The sequence below is a fragment of the Trachurus japonicus genome, chromosome 4, assembly GCF_045865225.1.
Source record: "Trachurus japonicus isolate A0001 chromosome 4, Traja_1.0".
In the NCBI taxonomy this organism is placed as follows: domain Eukaryota; kingdom Metazoa; phylum Chordata; class Actinopteri; order Carangiformes; family Carangidae; genus Trachurus; species Trachurus japonicus.
In genome coordinates, this window is record NC_140910.1 from 11,862,144 (window position 1) to 11,877,681 (window position 15,538).

The 15,538-nt window shown below is 45.1% G+C and overlaps 1 protein-coding gene across 1 annotated transcript in view; it reads left to right on the forward strand.

Moving 5' to 3' along the window:
- hcn2b (hyperpolarization activated cyclic nucleotide-gated potassium channel 2b) overlaps nt 1–10,239 on the forward strand; it is a 63,395-nt gene extending 53,156 nt beyond the window's left edge. Inside the window, exons 7-8 of the mRNA XM_085773936.1 lie at nt 5,735–5,899; nt 8,980–10,239. Coding sequence (XP_085630062.1) covers nt 5,735–5,899; nt 8,980–9,950 — 1,136 coding nt within the window. The 3' untranslated portion in view covers nt 9,951–10,239. The remainder of the gene's footprint in view (nt 1–5,734; nt 5,900–8,979) is intronic.
- The last annotated feature ends 5,299 nt before the right edge of the window (nt 10,240–15,538 follow it).

The window sequence follows — 15,538 nt, forward strand, 5'->3', positions numbered from 1 at the left end:
CCCCATAGACATACGTACGTGTAAAAACGCGACATTTTAAACCTTTGTCTAACGCTTGTCCGCTGTCATGTCTTAGTTTGAATCACTTGTATATGCTGAAAAAGAGATATTAAAAAACTCGATTGTTGTCCGTACATTTTAAAATATTGGGTCTTTCACAGTCAGTCACATACGTCTGTCTATGGAGGAACTGTTTGTCTTCCCTCACGGCTCTGACATTTAGGTGGCGTTCCCTTGGTCGCAGCCGGCGGCTCTAGACACTCGGAGACGATGCCTAAGAGTTGTTGTGTACCATTTTGCACCGCAAATAAATTGAAATACCACAACCTGAACTTTTATATCTTACCCAACCGTGTAACGGCTCTGACCGGAAGTGACGTTTCCTTGGTTGCCGACTCGGTGTAGGCTATATGTGACTGACTGTGAAAGACTATAGGGCCCTAGTTTCTTGGCGCAGCGCAGGTGGCGCAAGGTAACGCAGCTGGTCTAATGCAAGTTTCGACCAGCGCAGCCTAGTGCAAAGTCAGATTGGAAGATTGGCAGATCGCGCTGCGCTGAGATAGGCGTGGCCGCGCAGCAGGGGGAGGCGTCACAGATTCAGCTTGGTGCAGTGGAAGTTTTGTGCGAAAATGTCCCGCCGAGGTTGCGCTGAAAGCTCGCCACCTCCAACCAGGTCTAATCTCAGCGCAGGGCGGAGCGCAGCAGGTGCAGTGGAAGTTTGGCTGACTGACCTGCAGTGCACACACGTCACCAAGACCTCACAGGCAGATCTCCACAGTTCCAGACACATTTCAATGCAATAAATATCCACAATAACCACTATTTAATGCAACTAACGGAATCAACACGTGGATTTATATCTATATAGATTGTCCTGTCACATCTGAGTCAGATCAAAGCAGAGATCAAAGGCTGTCGGCGCGTAAAGGAAACTGCAAAAGCAGCTGTGGATGTCCCAAAAGCAGGACTGAGGGTGGATGACTGCATGTCACTGCCGTGTTGAGATACCACTCTGCCCTTGTGATGATCGCTTTATTTATTTATTTACTTATTAATTCATTAGCGCGAGCGACCGCATCACGCAGCCGTAATGAAAAACAAAACACAAATCTTCATCTCTCTTAGTCCACCACAACATCCTCGGTATCAGATAGTCAGTATATAGCCTACTACAGTATACTCAGCATCTCTATCACAGAGAAAAAAGAGAAAAAAAGAGACGGACAGAGAGAGAGAGAGAGAGGGGGGGGGAGAGCGCGTCCTTTACGCTGATTTCATACCGCATGGTGTTTGTTTATGTTGTGATTAGTGTAGCCTACACCTCTCATCTTGCTTACACAGGGTTTGAATAAATGTGAGTTTCTTTATTAGTTTATTAGTTGTTGTTTCTTACATTGGGCAGCCGTTCTCAGTGTATCAGATCAAACCTGATTAAGGATATTAGTAAACTCATTATTGGTCACTCTGAGCTCGGACCTCCGGACCAAAACAGCTGTTTCCTCCTGGGAGAGGGTCGGCCTCTGGCGTCGCTGTCTCCTCCGTCCATGTCCAAGTATAAAATTACAAACTTGCAGCGCACATCACCCGCCGCGCAGTTAAAGGTGAGGAGAGGAGCTCCTTTGATTGGTGAAGATCTGACTCGGCTGTGTCAAACCCACTCCACGCCTTTCTCTCCTCCTCCTGTCTCCCTCCCGCCCTCTCTCCTCCCTCTTCACCGTTTGCGCCGGTAGGAGGGACGAGGGGAGGGCTTGCGCTGGTCTAAGTCTGACTGCGCGGCCCACCAGACTTGCGAAATGGACCTGGGCCACACCCTGTTGACGTGGCGAAGCTGCGCTCAGGTTAGACTTCACCTGGTCTAAGAAACTAGGGCCCTATATTAATATTTTAAAATGTACGGACAACTATCAACCTGGATCTTGATGAGTGTTTTTAATATATAGCTCTTTGTCAGTAGATACAAGTGATTCAAACTAAGACATGACAGCGGACAAGCGTTAGACGAAGGTTTAAAATGCCACGTTTTTACACGTATGTCTATGGGGGAATCGGTCTGTTTTCCCCCACGGCTCTGACCGGAAGTGACGTTTCCTTGGTTGCTGACTCGGTGTATTCTATTCTTCCAGGGAAGTGGTTTTTACTTTTTAATCCTGACAGAATCCACAGCCTTAATATCACAGATTGTGGTTTACCATTTAGGTAGGAAGAGCAGAAACAAGTGAATAAAGAAAGACCACCCTGACATTTTACTTGGACTTCTTGTACAGTCTTGCCTTACAGCCACCTCCGTCCCACTTTCCTAGGCTGTTGTTCCTCTGGAACTGTTTAGAAACATGTGGGAGCCTCTGCCGCCTTCACCACCCACAAACCCACAGAGACGTGCACAAACACACACACACAGACACACACACACACACACACACACACCCACCCGCCCACACACACACACACACACACACACACTCATTCAAGTCTCGTGGGTTGATGGCTTGGGCTGCATTTTTAACATCCGATGCCCTCTGCAGCGGAAGAGAGTTCACTGGCAGCGACGTTGATGTGGCAGCAGCCCAGGGCGCTGTCGGAGCGGCACGTATGCACAGCACACGCATGCACACACGCATCACACATATGCACATCCAATTAATATCAGCTAATTAGCACAGCGGAACGGCGATGATGGGGCCATTCGTATGTCAAGCTTAGACCATTTGAAGCCATCCCTGCCACCATGGAGGAAATCACAGGTCTCTCCTGAACTGGCAGCAGGCTTGGATTGCAGGGACAGCTTGTTTCAACCACTGCAGGAATGTGTATTTGTGGTAAAACCTCTGAATTAGTAAGTAGCAGTAAGTAGATAGTGATGTTGAGCGAAACACTTTATTTTCACAGGATATAGCTGTTTTTAGATTTAGTAGTTAGAGATAGTGTCACAGATTTGATACACAGTGACATCAGTATTTTAACGTGTTAGATCAATGACTGTTCAGTAGGCATTATCTCCCATCATTTACGTGTGTTGGCCTGTACTATTGTCAAGTCACGGCATATTTCTATGCACATTTTTCACTGTCAGACTGTGGCTGGATTGGCTCCATTATTGTGCTAATGCATTTAGGGAAAGACAGGGCTTTGTCTTTTTTTTCCATTGATGTAAATGCAGCTGAATCTGCAGCTTAGCCTTTGGCCATTTTTCCAAAATCGCTGTCTGGCAGAACAATACACCACTTGTACTGTAGCAGCCATCACACCATTACTTAGCATATCTCATTGAATAACTGTATAAATCCTAAATTGGATGTGTTAAAAAATATTGCAACTTTTTGTACAAATGCACATTCACTGTCAGAGTTTGATTGGATTTGTGGCGAAGTTTGTAAGTGCTACCTCAAAGTTGATTTCGTTTTCTTCCTCCAGCAACTTACTGTTACATAAAGTTGAGGAATTTGAATGAGAAGAGTTTAATATAGTTTGAGAAATTAATGATGCATTCTACAGCTATTTTCTACCTCATGACAAAACTCATCCTGATTGATAAAGTTCCCTTTTAACTCAGTATCTATTGACTGGATAAACAAAATTATGTTTATATGTGGTACTAATGCAGAAGTATAGTCCCTGTGAACATATCAGACAGTCTGTTAAGGATAATACGGGGCATTATGTATATATGAAATAATGAGGACAGGAAACAATGCAGCTGAGGCTGAAAGAAAAGGATTAAAGCAGTCATGATCCCAAGTAGAACCAGTAACAAGCCAATAATTGCTAAATTTCACTTACCCATCCAGGACTTCTTTGTATTTTGTCATCATATTTAAGGATGACAATTACCCCATCCACTACAAATAGTTACCCAGTGGTTTTGAATAGCTTTTTATTGCAGCCTCAGTGGTTTCATTAGGAGTATTATCCTCTCTAAGCACTTACCGCTATGCCGCAATGATGCCAGAAATATGCAAATTCTTGTGTTATGTGTAACCAGGAGGATCCCAAGAGACACTTTATGAAAGAACATCTAGGGCAATTTGTGGCGAGTTTTATCCCCAACTCTCACAACATTGGAGCATCAAAAGTCAAAGTCAAAAGTCAAAGTGTCTTTATTTGTCCCAACAGGGAAAATTGGTTTGCAGCCGGGAAGATCCACACATTCAAACACATACACAAATAGACAACACCAAATAACATGTAACATATAACGTATCATCATGGGCAGATTAAAAGGACCTACTGCAAGATAAAATATGATTCAAAGTGCCAATAATGTACACTGTACAAACAAATAAATAATAAATAAACAGCAGGGGCCTAAAGTGCAAATGCAACAGGTTACACAGCCATAAACAGTCTGTATATACATACAATTAATTATCTACTGTTTAGCAACTGAATGGCCGTGGGGACAAAGGAAACCTTAAATCTCTTGGTGCGAAGAGCAGGCACCTTCCACCGACGGCCTGAAAAACACTCAACCACAGGAACAAAGGATCCTGCTGCCGGTCGCCACATGAGCAGCGCCCCTCTACTTCACTATCTTCACTTCACTTCACTATATGCATCTAAAATGTTAACCTTCAATTTTTATGCACGACTGGACAAAACTTACCTTAAGGAAAGTTAGGTTGCTTTCCAATGACATTTTAGTACATTTAACCAGATTAATGTATAATGAATTACCAAATAAGTCATCAATAGCAACACACTTCACGTCCATTAAAACAGCTGACCACGAGGAGCCTAACCACTAACCTACAGTAAACATTCTGATGTCTGTCCGTATAGGCTATTAATAATTAAGATACTGAGGAAAAATAAATCCATTATCAGATAGGCAGAAAACACTGTCACACTCAAGGTCACACTTGAATAACCTCTAAATAAAATGCTACTGCATCCTCCTCCTGACTCATAGGCAGCAAGGGTATGTGGCTTTATCTGAATGTATGCATGGTATATATATATATGTGTGTGTGTATATATATATATATAGTATATATATAAAACAATACCTGTGTTTATATGCAAGATAAGAAAGTGAAAACATCTTGCAGTTATGGCCTGAATCCCATCAGTGCAGTTAATTGTACAATTTATTTAGATAAAAGGAACAATTGGGATTTGGAATTTGGGAAAGACAGCCAGCAGCCAGTTAGCTTAGCCCAGCATAAAGACAGTGAAAGCCTGGCTCTGTCCAAATGTAACACCTGAATATAGCACCTCTAACACTCAGTTAATGTCATGTTACCGTTTGTTGAGGTCTTATTTGTTCAAAAAATGACTGATGACTGAAATAATATTATGTTGTGTCTTGACATCAGTGGAGATCCCCCAGCCAAAAAGTAGCTAGTCCACAGTTTGTTGTTTTCACACTTGGTCTTTTCTGAGCTTTAAAATAGTCAACATCTCCAAATATAGAGTGTGATTCCTTCACATAGCTGCCAGCGCTGGAGGACTCACACTCACTTTTACTGTCAGTCGGTCATCCTGACTTCACACAGCAACGCCATGCGTTCTGCTCTGATTACACATTTGCTGAAGGCCAAGAGTTTACAACCCAGACACATTTTGTTTTGTAACAGTATTGTGGTTGGGCATCGGTTTCAGAGGACTCAACAAATTCTCCTTACTCACAGACACCCTGTTCTTTTCTCTGTTGCTGTCTGACAACCTCAAGTCTGTCAGATTACCAGGTTTTTGATCTGACTGGATGTCTTTTTTGTTCGGTTTCTCACCCCATCAGAGATCTGTCTGCTGACCCGTGGCAGAAGGACAGCCAGCGTGCGAGCGGACACCTACTGTCGTCTGTACTCTCTCTCTGTGGACAACTTCAACGAGGTGCTGGAGGAGTATCCCATGATGAGGAGGGCTTTCGAGACGGTTGCCATCGACAGGTTGGACAGAATAGGTAAGGATTTGTAAACTCTTCCACAATCATTCAGAATAATAATGATAAACAGCTCTTAAACTCAAGTGCACAGTAAGTGACATCAGTTTTTATTCCATCTAACATTATGCAATATTATTAAACCATGGAGATTTAGTTTTAGACTCATGTCATCAAATCTTGTGCAGTGAACACATCATGCCAGTCCATAAGGATTTTATTTTTATGTGTTTTATTTTATAATTCATTCACTAAAATATGAAAATGTAACAAATTCATCTTTCCTCTTGATGTATGAAATGTGTCTTGGAGATTTAGTCGACACGGTGGCACAGTGGTTAGCACTGTTGCCTCACAGCAAGAAGGTCCTGGGTTCGAATCCCCGGCCGCCCAGGTCCTTTCTGTGTGGAGTTTGCATGTTCTCCCCATGTCTGCGTGGGTTTCCTCCGGGTGCTCCGGTTTCCTGCATGCAAGCTAGCCTGATCCTCCAGTCAGTGCCCCTGACCAAAGGGGCCAAAGGCACTGGCTCATAAACTGGAGTTGGTCCCCGGGCGCTGCACCGTGGCTGCCCACTGCTCCTCAGGGATGGGTTAAATGCAGAGAAAGAATTTCACTGTACTAGCTGTATATGTGACAAATAAAGTACCTTTACCTTTAGTCTTATAATAATTAACACTTCACCTCCCTGATACAAGTCACAGTAAAGAGGCTCTTCTCTCTCGTGAGTCATTCAAATGATGATTTCAACTACAAGGAAATGTATTTATTCATTAACATGATGTCCCTGTCACTACCTGACAGCTAAGATTTGCTGTATGAATGATGCAAGCAGGGTTGGAGGATCTCTCTCTCGTGCACACACACACACACACACTGCTCATTGTTAGTGTGTAAATGAAAACATGTTATTTTTCTCCACAATGCAAACAAGCCTCCCCTCCCATCATGCCCCCCAAGGTCAGCGTGGCTGCTGATGTTACATCCCCCTGTCATGTGACCATTCTTCACATGTTTACAAAGCCCTGTACCCGCCACCTGCCAGCTGTTGCCATAGCAGCAGGATTCCACACATGAGCAGCCTTCAGTCAGTCGACTCACGTATTTGGAGGGAGGCTGACCTGTCTGCTTCAAGACCTGAACCAAATATTCCCACTGGAGTCTATGTGCATGTACATATTAATCGTTAATAATGTGTTCTTGTGTTGTGTAGTCTTCGTCAAAAAGAAAAAGGCCTCTGGATCAAACACACAGAGGGCCATCAGAAGCCGTGAGAAGAATATGAAATGTGAACGCAAACTCTGAAATAAGACAAGTCGCTTTGTTCATTTTAGTTCTGAAGAGTGACAGCTGGATGCATCTTTATTGGATCATCTTTTTAGAATTCAGTGCAATGCAGTTCTTTAAACACCAGCTGCCTCTAAAAAAAGCCTTAAAATAGAAACTGTTAAATCTTTAATGTAAATTCTGTCATGTTTTCGCTGATTATCTTTGACAAGGAGTGGATATTTTGGATTTGTTGGTGAGTCACTAATGACTGAATAACATTTTTTGGTGAACTATTCCTTTAACACATCAAATTGTATTGTGTTACATGTAAAAAGAGGAGTCTGGTAGGTAAGTGTACTGTTGTGTGCCGTTGTTTTCTATATGTTACTATTATGAAGCTCGTAACACAGTGTCACCTAAGATTAGCAGAGGTATGGAGGTGTTACTTGGTAACTATAGTGGATGTGATACATTTGTGGATGCTTATTTAAGTCAGCATCTGCGTTCTCTCATCCCTCCTCTTCTAAAGAAGGGGCTGACTGTGGTAGACACAAACAAGTTCACTCAGCCTGTTCTTAGAATCTAGTTTTCTTGCCAGTTCTCTGGAACTGCATCAGAGGACCAAGTTGACTCCCACTGACAGCGGTGCAGAAAAGCTAGATGCACTTATTCAGTTTCCTATATGCATGTAGCCTTCTCCACACGTCTGTCTCCAGGGAGTCCCTCTGTGTCCCCCAAGGTACAGCAGATGTTGGATAATCTAGAAGCATCTAAACTCTTCTCTGTGGTCCCAGTCTCCCTGCCCGACAGCAGTTGTTGAACAGAGGGTGACCCTGTGACTGCCCTTTAGCATCATCATTATCATCATCTATGGCTGGCTGCTCATCAATGGCAGCCCTCCCATGGGCAGAGTGCTTACCCCAACCATGCTGGAGAGAGTCCATAAAAATGGATGTTGCCCAACAAATTAAAGCATACTTACTGGAGAAGTCTTTCTTTCTCCCCTTCCCTTCCCTGTTATCTCTGTCTGTGCATTTTCTCCTTATATTGTATATAGTATATTTAAGCATCAATGCATTTTTGACTACTTGCTACTCTTTATTTATCAGCCGTCTGCATTCAGGGGCATTCTAGATACCTTTAATCGACCAAAATGTCAGCTAGAAACTGTTGTTTGCTGTTTGAGCCCTCAGTTTGCCCTTCCAAGAGGCTTTGTTGATTTTATTTACTGGTGAGAAGCTACAGCCATTTACATCTCTGTGATGCATTCACAGCTTGATACCACATGAGAGGTGTTGAGGTCACGTGTGAGGTGTCCTGTGAGTCATCACAGTCACCTGATGTAAGTGTGAGCTGGTGTGAAAACGATTGGGGGCAGAATGGCATAGACTGCTGAGTCCAGATCAGAAGAGGTTTTTCTAATATGGGCGTTGCTCTTGCTCTTGCATTGTATACTGCAGGTTTGTGCATTAGAGTATACTGTATATTGCATTTATCCTCCTGCTATCCTTCTTTACTGATTTTCCACACATATGGAGACAAAGGGTCAGAGATTCTGATGGACAGCTGCTTGAACTTGGCCCACACAATAGGAAGTGATGCACACATGATGGTTGTACTCACAAAACTGGGTATTTCCACCACCCTGATGGTGGTGCCTCTGTTCAGCCTCCCCTCAGCTACCCACAACTTCTGAAGTTAGGACTCTCAGAGCATCAGTTTCCATGCGTCTATGCATGCTATGTGGGGAGAACATTTATACCTAATACTAAACCTTTGCACCATAAGTGTATACCTCAGCAACAATGTTACTCTCTGTCTCCATGTCATTTCAGGCAAGAAGAACTCAATCCTGATGCACAAAGTTCAGCATGATCTGAACTCGGGTGTTTTCAACAACCGGGAGAATGAGATGATCCAGGAAATAGTTAAATATGATCGGGAGATGGTTCAACAGGTGGATGTACCACGCCCTCGAGCCATGTCCATGACGCCTTCTCTGCACAGTGGGATCTTTACTCCCACAGGTTCCTCCAACCAGCCTCAGAGTTCAGCGATTGCCACCTTGCAACAGGCCGTAGCCATGAATTTTTGTGCCCCCATGCAAGGGAGCTCAGTGGGAGCTGGTAGCCTGCAGTCCCCAAGGATGGTGAGGAGATTCCAGGTGATACAAAATGTACCCACTCCCGTCTCAGCCTCTCCCCTACAGTCTCAGCTCCTCGCTTCTGGTGCCTTTGCTCCAGTCCTGTCCAGCCCCCCGGTCCAGAGCCCACTGGCAGTTGGACGACGATCATTCCAGTATGGGTCCAGTGCCCTGGCTGGCCCCACCTCAGGCTCCCAGCTTTCTCTAGTCCAGCAGCACATATCCAGCCCTGCGCACCGGCTCAGCGCACACAAGAGCACCCATTCCCTGCAAATGGGCAGTCTGAGCCAAGACGCCAGGGCACTCTCAGCCTCTCAGCCCTCACTGCCTCATGAGGGGGCACAAGCAGGTGCCCCAAGTCCACCCCAGTCTACACGAGTCTCCTCCACCTCCATTGGTCCCCCTCAAGTACCATCAGGCCACACCGGTGTCCGGAGCGCTATACCACATAGGGTAGTTCTGCCCCATCAGATGTCTGTGGGGGCCTTCCCTCTGGCATCCCTGCCTGGTTCTGTGCAGGGCCCTGGGGCTGGTGCGGGACTGGCAGTAGGGGGTGTGGGAACAGGTCTGGGGGACTCGGGACTACCCAAGAAGGACTCTGTAGGGAGCCTTCCTGAAACAGACCACATCAAAGTTAGATCCAGGTTATCCTCAAACTTGTGATCATAACTGAACTCTTGGGGGGAGTGACTCAGTGAGGGGCTTGACTGCAAGAACATGGAAGGGTCTCTGTCCTCCCACCTATGGATCCTCTTTCCTCTCACTCTGGTTTGACTACCCGAATGTATGAATGTTGAGTGAGAGGCAGCAAGAAGAAGAGAGGAGACTTTTCTAACAGGATGAATTCTGTATGGTGACTGTTGAATCTGCAGCACTGACATGTTTCTACTTACAGATACAGTAGATCCACAGAACGGTAGTGGCAAAGTAGCATCTGCCCATCTCCCTCTCCTTTATTTATTGTATTTCACAACACAATTAACAACATACAGACATCTGCTTCACTTCCCCTTTGGTTCAAGTTATTTCATGCAGAAATGGGGTCGGATGGGACTAAAAGAAAATCAGGGACCTGCTTCAGATTTCAGAAGTTGGCACTTTAATTGGGTTTAACTACTGTATCTACCACATTTTGTCATATGGCTGGCTGTGAAAGACAATCTCCTTAAAAAGGCCTAAAAATTGTGGTTTCATAAAAAGAGTGAATATGAAAATTGATGTGTTTTCAAGTTTTTTAAATATACAATTAAACATTAGACCAAATTTATAAGCACAAAATTGGACAATATAAAAGAGCGCTCTCCTTTTACTACCTTTACCCCAGTGTTTCGAGCCATATTTTTTCCCAGACTATTGACATGAATGGATGAACAAGTAATCACTCTATATAGATCCAACTGGCGGTGTCAGAACCTGGTTGGAGTCTTTAGTAAGTCTTCCCTGTCTCTGATTGTCCCCACAGATAAATATGTGAGGCCCCTTCAGATCTCAGATGATGAGTATCCTTCTAACTGAAATTACTGCTTTGGGACAAATTATCTTGTTCCGGCAAAGCCATCAAATTCTACAGGAAATGTCTGCATGTTTGTTTAATTTAAAAGCTGCAGTAATCAATATTTTTTATACCGTGAATCAAATGACTGAATATAATGCAAAAGAAATGGTGAACCCATAGAGAATGATTGCTCAACTCAGCTTCTCTATAGATTTTCCATCCTCGTAGCTGATGGTTTTAGATTTACAGTGCAGATTCAGCTCTGGTCCACAGGTCAGCAAGCAGCTGTTTCCAGCATGAAGTTCCTGCAAAGCAGCAGCAACAGAAAGGCTAAATTAGCAACTATAGCAGATGTTGAAAGCCAAACATTTAGCAAGCTCAAGCTCAACCCAGATATTTTTCTCAGGAGTTGATAGAGACCAAACCAGAGCTAAACAGCTGGCCAGGTGGAAAGAGAAACAACTCTAGTGGGCTGACAATGTTTCTCAGGTCTGCTGGATGTGGAGGTTAGCAGTTCATTTTGCATATTTGTCAGGGCTGTGTATCTTGTCAGCCTGTTTTGGAGTTTTGCTGCCAAGTAGGCAAAAAATGATTAATGCAGCTTTAAAATTCATGAATAAGTAAAGGTGTAATATTTAATATGCCACATCTTCTTAAAGGGGAATTGCTGTTTTTTACAATCTGGACCTTATTTCTAGCATAAAATATGATTAGATCCAGCCGAGAGCCGCGTATATCCATATAATGTGAGTCTATAGGGCAGCGGAATGCAGCCGTGAAACTCGTTCATTTCACCAATATTTTGTTATGATACGCTAGTGCTATTCCCCTCTGAGTCCGGGGTTAGCTGTTGTCAACATCCGGGGTCTGTAGGTTGACCTACTGACCTCTGACCTGGATGATGTCATCTCCGAGCGCTGCATGGCTCATTCTTATAATAATCATTCCGGTTTATCATTCGGGTCCATTTTTTAGTGCAACTAGCCGGAGCTTTAGTGAGTCCAGGTTGCAGAGAGGAAGCCTGTGGAAGCTGAACTTCATCCAGCTGCTCATTTTGTTTTGACAAGTCAGAAACACGCAGAAACGAACCATAGTATTAGCAGTAGCAACAAGCCGCACCGTGCGGCGCTCAGAGATGACATCATCCAGGTCAGAGGTTAGTAGGTCAACCTGCAGACCAGAAGTTGATAACAGCTAACCCCGGACTCAGAGGGGAATAGCACTAGCGTATCATAACAAAACATAGGTGAAATGAACGAGCTCCACGGCAGATAATGGGCCCTAATTTCTTGGCGCAACTCAGGGTGGCGCAGAGAGGCGAGCCCTGACGCAGCTGGCGAAGTGGTATTATCGTCCAGTGCAACAAGGTGCGCAGCGGATTCGGTAAATTGGCAGACTGCTGTGCGCTGAGATGGGAGTGGTCGCGCAGCAGGGGGAGGTGTCGACAGATTTGCCGTGGCGCAGTGACAATTTGTTGCAGATAGACCGCGCGGAGAGTGCGCCGAAAGCTCGCCAGCTCCAACCTGGTCTAATCTCAGCGCAAGGCGAAGCGCAGCCAGCGGACTGGTATTTTGACTGCCCAGCGCGCAGTGCGTACACGTCACCAAGACCTCACAGGCAGATTTCCACAGTTCCAGGCACATTTAAATGCAATTAACAATAATAATAATAATAATAATCATCATCACAATAACCCCTATTTATTGTATCTGAATCAGCACATACACCTATATCTATATAGATTGTCCCGTCACACTGATGGCAGATCAAAGGCTTGCGTAATGGAAACTCAGCCTGACTGAATTAACACAGATGAAACCAGGGAGGGACTGAGACAGCCGTGGATGTCCCAAGAGCAGGTGTTGACACTACACACTGTGCCGTTGCAGATGATCAGCTATTTATTTATTTATTTACTTATTGATTTATTAGGGGCCAGCGCCGCATCGTCACGCGACCATAACAAATAAAACTGAAAACAAATAAACTATCATCTCTCACAGCAAACCACAATCAGCCTCGGCATCATAGTGAGCAGATATTCTGAATCTCCCCTCTCAGGTAAATTCTAAAGAAAAAAGAAAAAGAGAGACGCTCCGCGATGCCTCCGTTACGCACAGCTGTTTGTTTATGTTGTGATCTGTGCACACGTGTTTAAATATAGGTTAGATAGATAGATAGATAGACCTGGATAACATCATAACCTCCTCCCTCCCAGACTACTTTTGCATCATCAGCCCGTGAGGTCTGTTCGCGCGACCGAACACTGCCAGCTTGGACCGGACCAGAACATCAGTTTCCTCCCGTCTCACTTGCTCTGACAGATTGAGAGCTGTTGCCCAGTAAAAAAAAACAAAAAAACAAAACACACACACCCCTTTTCCATTAATAAAGACACTCATATTTAGTAACCTATATTTAAACACGTGTGCACAGATCACAACATAAACAAACAGCTGTGCGTAACGGAGGCATCGCGGAGCGTCTCTCTTTTTCTTTTTTCTTTAGAATTTACCTGAGATGGAGATGTTAATATCTGCTCACTATGATGCCAGGCTGATTGTGGTTTGCTGTGAGAGATGATAGTTTATTTGTTTTCAGTTTTATTTGTTATGGTCGTGTGACGATGCGGCTCAATAAATCCATAAGTAAATACATAAATATAGCAGATAATCGTGTAGTGTCAACACAGCAGTAATCCATCCTCATCTTTCATCTGTGCAGCCTTTGATCTGTCATCAGTGTGACGGGACAATCGATATAGATGTGCTGAATGTGTATGCTGTAATCTGTAGGTGCTGATTCAAATCTTCTCTTCCACGGTGAAATCAAACGTCCGCCTTGCGCGCGCGTCGGATTTAAAGGCGAGGAGAGGAGCTCATTTGATTGGTGAAGATCTGACTCGGCTGTGTCAAACCCACTCCACGCCTTCTCTCCTCCCTCTATGCCATTTGCGCCGGTGGGAGGGAAGTAGGCGGGATGTGCTCCGCTGCGTTTCGAAGGAAAATTGCAATCTGCTCCTGACCACTCCCCGTTGGCGAAGCGAAGGCGAGGCGCAGGCCTGATCCGCTCCGCCTGCACCTAGTTCACGAAATTAGAGCCCAATGGGCTCTAGTTTCGTCGACCAGGTGAAGTCTGTGATCAGCGCAGCTTCGCCACGCCAACGGGGCGTGGACCAGGTCCATTTCGCAAGATTGGTGGGCCGCGCAGTCAGACTTAGACCGGCGCAACCCCTCCCCTCGTCCCTCCCACCGGCGCAAACGGTGAAGAGGGAGGAGAGAGGGCGGGAGGGAGACAGGAGGAGGAGAGAAAGGCGTGGAGTGGGTTTGACACAGCCGAGTCAGATCTTCACCAATCAAAGGAGCTCCTCTCCTCACCTTTAACTGCGCGGCGGGTGATGCGCGCTGCAAGTTTGTCATTTTATACTTGGACATGGACGGAGGAAACAGCGACGCCAGAGGCCGAACCTCTCCCAGGAGGAAACAGCTGTTTTGGTCCGGAGGTCCGAGCTCAGAGTGACCAATAATGAGTTTACTAATATACTTAACCAGGATTGATCTGATACACTGAGAACCCCTGCCCAATGTAAGAAACAACAACTAATAAACTAATAAAGAAACTCACATTTATTCAAACCCTGTGTATAAGATCAGAGGTGTAGGCTACACTAATCACAACATAAACACACACCATGTGGATGAAATCAGCAAGGACGCGCTTTCTCTCTCTCCCTCTCTCTCTCTCTCTCTGTCCTCCTCTCTCTCTCTCTCTCTCTCTGTCCGTCTCTTTTTTTCTCTTTTTTTTCTGTGATAGAGATGCTGAGTATACTGTAGTAGGCTATATACTGACTATCTGATACCGAGGCTGTTGTGGTGGACTAAGAGAGATGATGATTTGTGTTTTGTTTTTCATTACGGCTGCGTGATGCGGTCGCACGTGCTTATGAATTAATAAGTAAATAAATAAATACAGCGATCATCACAAGGGCAGAGTGGTATCTCAACACGGCAGCGACATGCAGTCATCCACCCTCAGTCCTGCTTGGGACATCCACAGCTGCTTTTCAGTGCCAGTTCGTCCCTGCTGTGTTAATTCAGGTGGAGTTTCCTTTACGCACGGACAGCCTTTGATCTCTGCTTTGATCTGACGTCAGATGTGACGGGACAATCTATATAGATATAAATTCACGTGTTGATTCCGTTAGTTGCATTAAATAGTGGTTATTGTGGATATTTATTGCATTGAAATGTGTCTGGAACTGTGGAGATCTGCCTGTGAGGTCTTGGTGACGTGTGTGCACTGCAGGTCAGTCAGCCAAACTTCCACTGCACCTGCTGCGCTCCGCGCTGCGCTGAGACTAGACCTGGTTGGAGGTGGCGAGCTTTCAGCGCAACTTCGGCGGGACATTTTCGGACGAAACTTGCACTGCACCAAGCTGAATCTGTGACGCCTCCCCCTGCTGCGCCGCCACGCCTATCTCAGCGCAGCGCGATCTGCCAATCTTCCAATCTGACTTTGCGCTAGGCTGCGCTGGTCGAAACTTGCATTAGACCGGCTGCGCTACCTTGCGCCACCTGCGCTGCGCCAGCAAACTAGGGCCCAAAGTGTTATTTAGAGGCTGCATTGCGTGCCAGTGTTCTCGCATTATACGGATATACGCGGCTCTCGGCTGGATCTAATTTCGTCGGAACGACTTGTAATGACACCAAAGTCATCTGGGTGGGTAAATGATCGTATTTTATGCTAGAAATAAGGT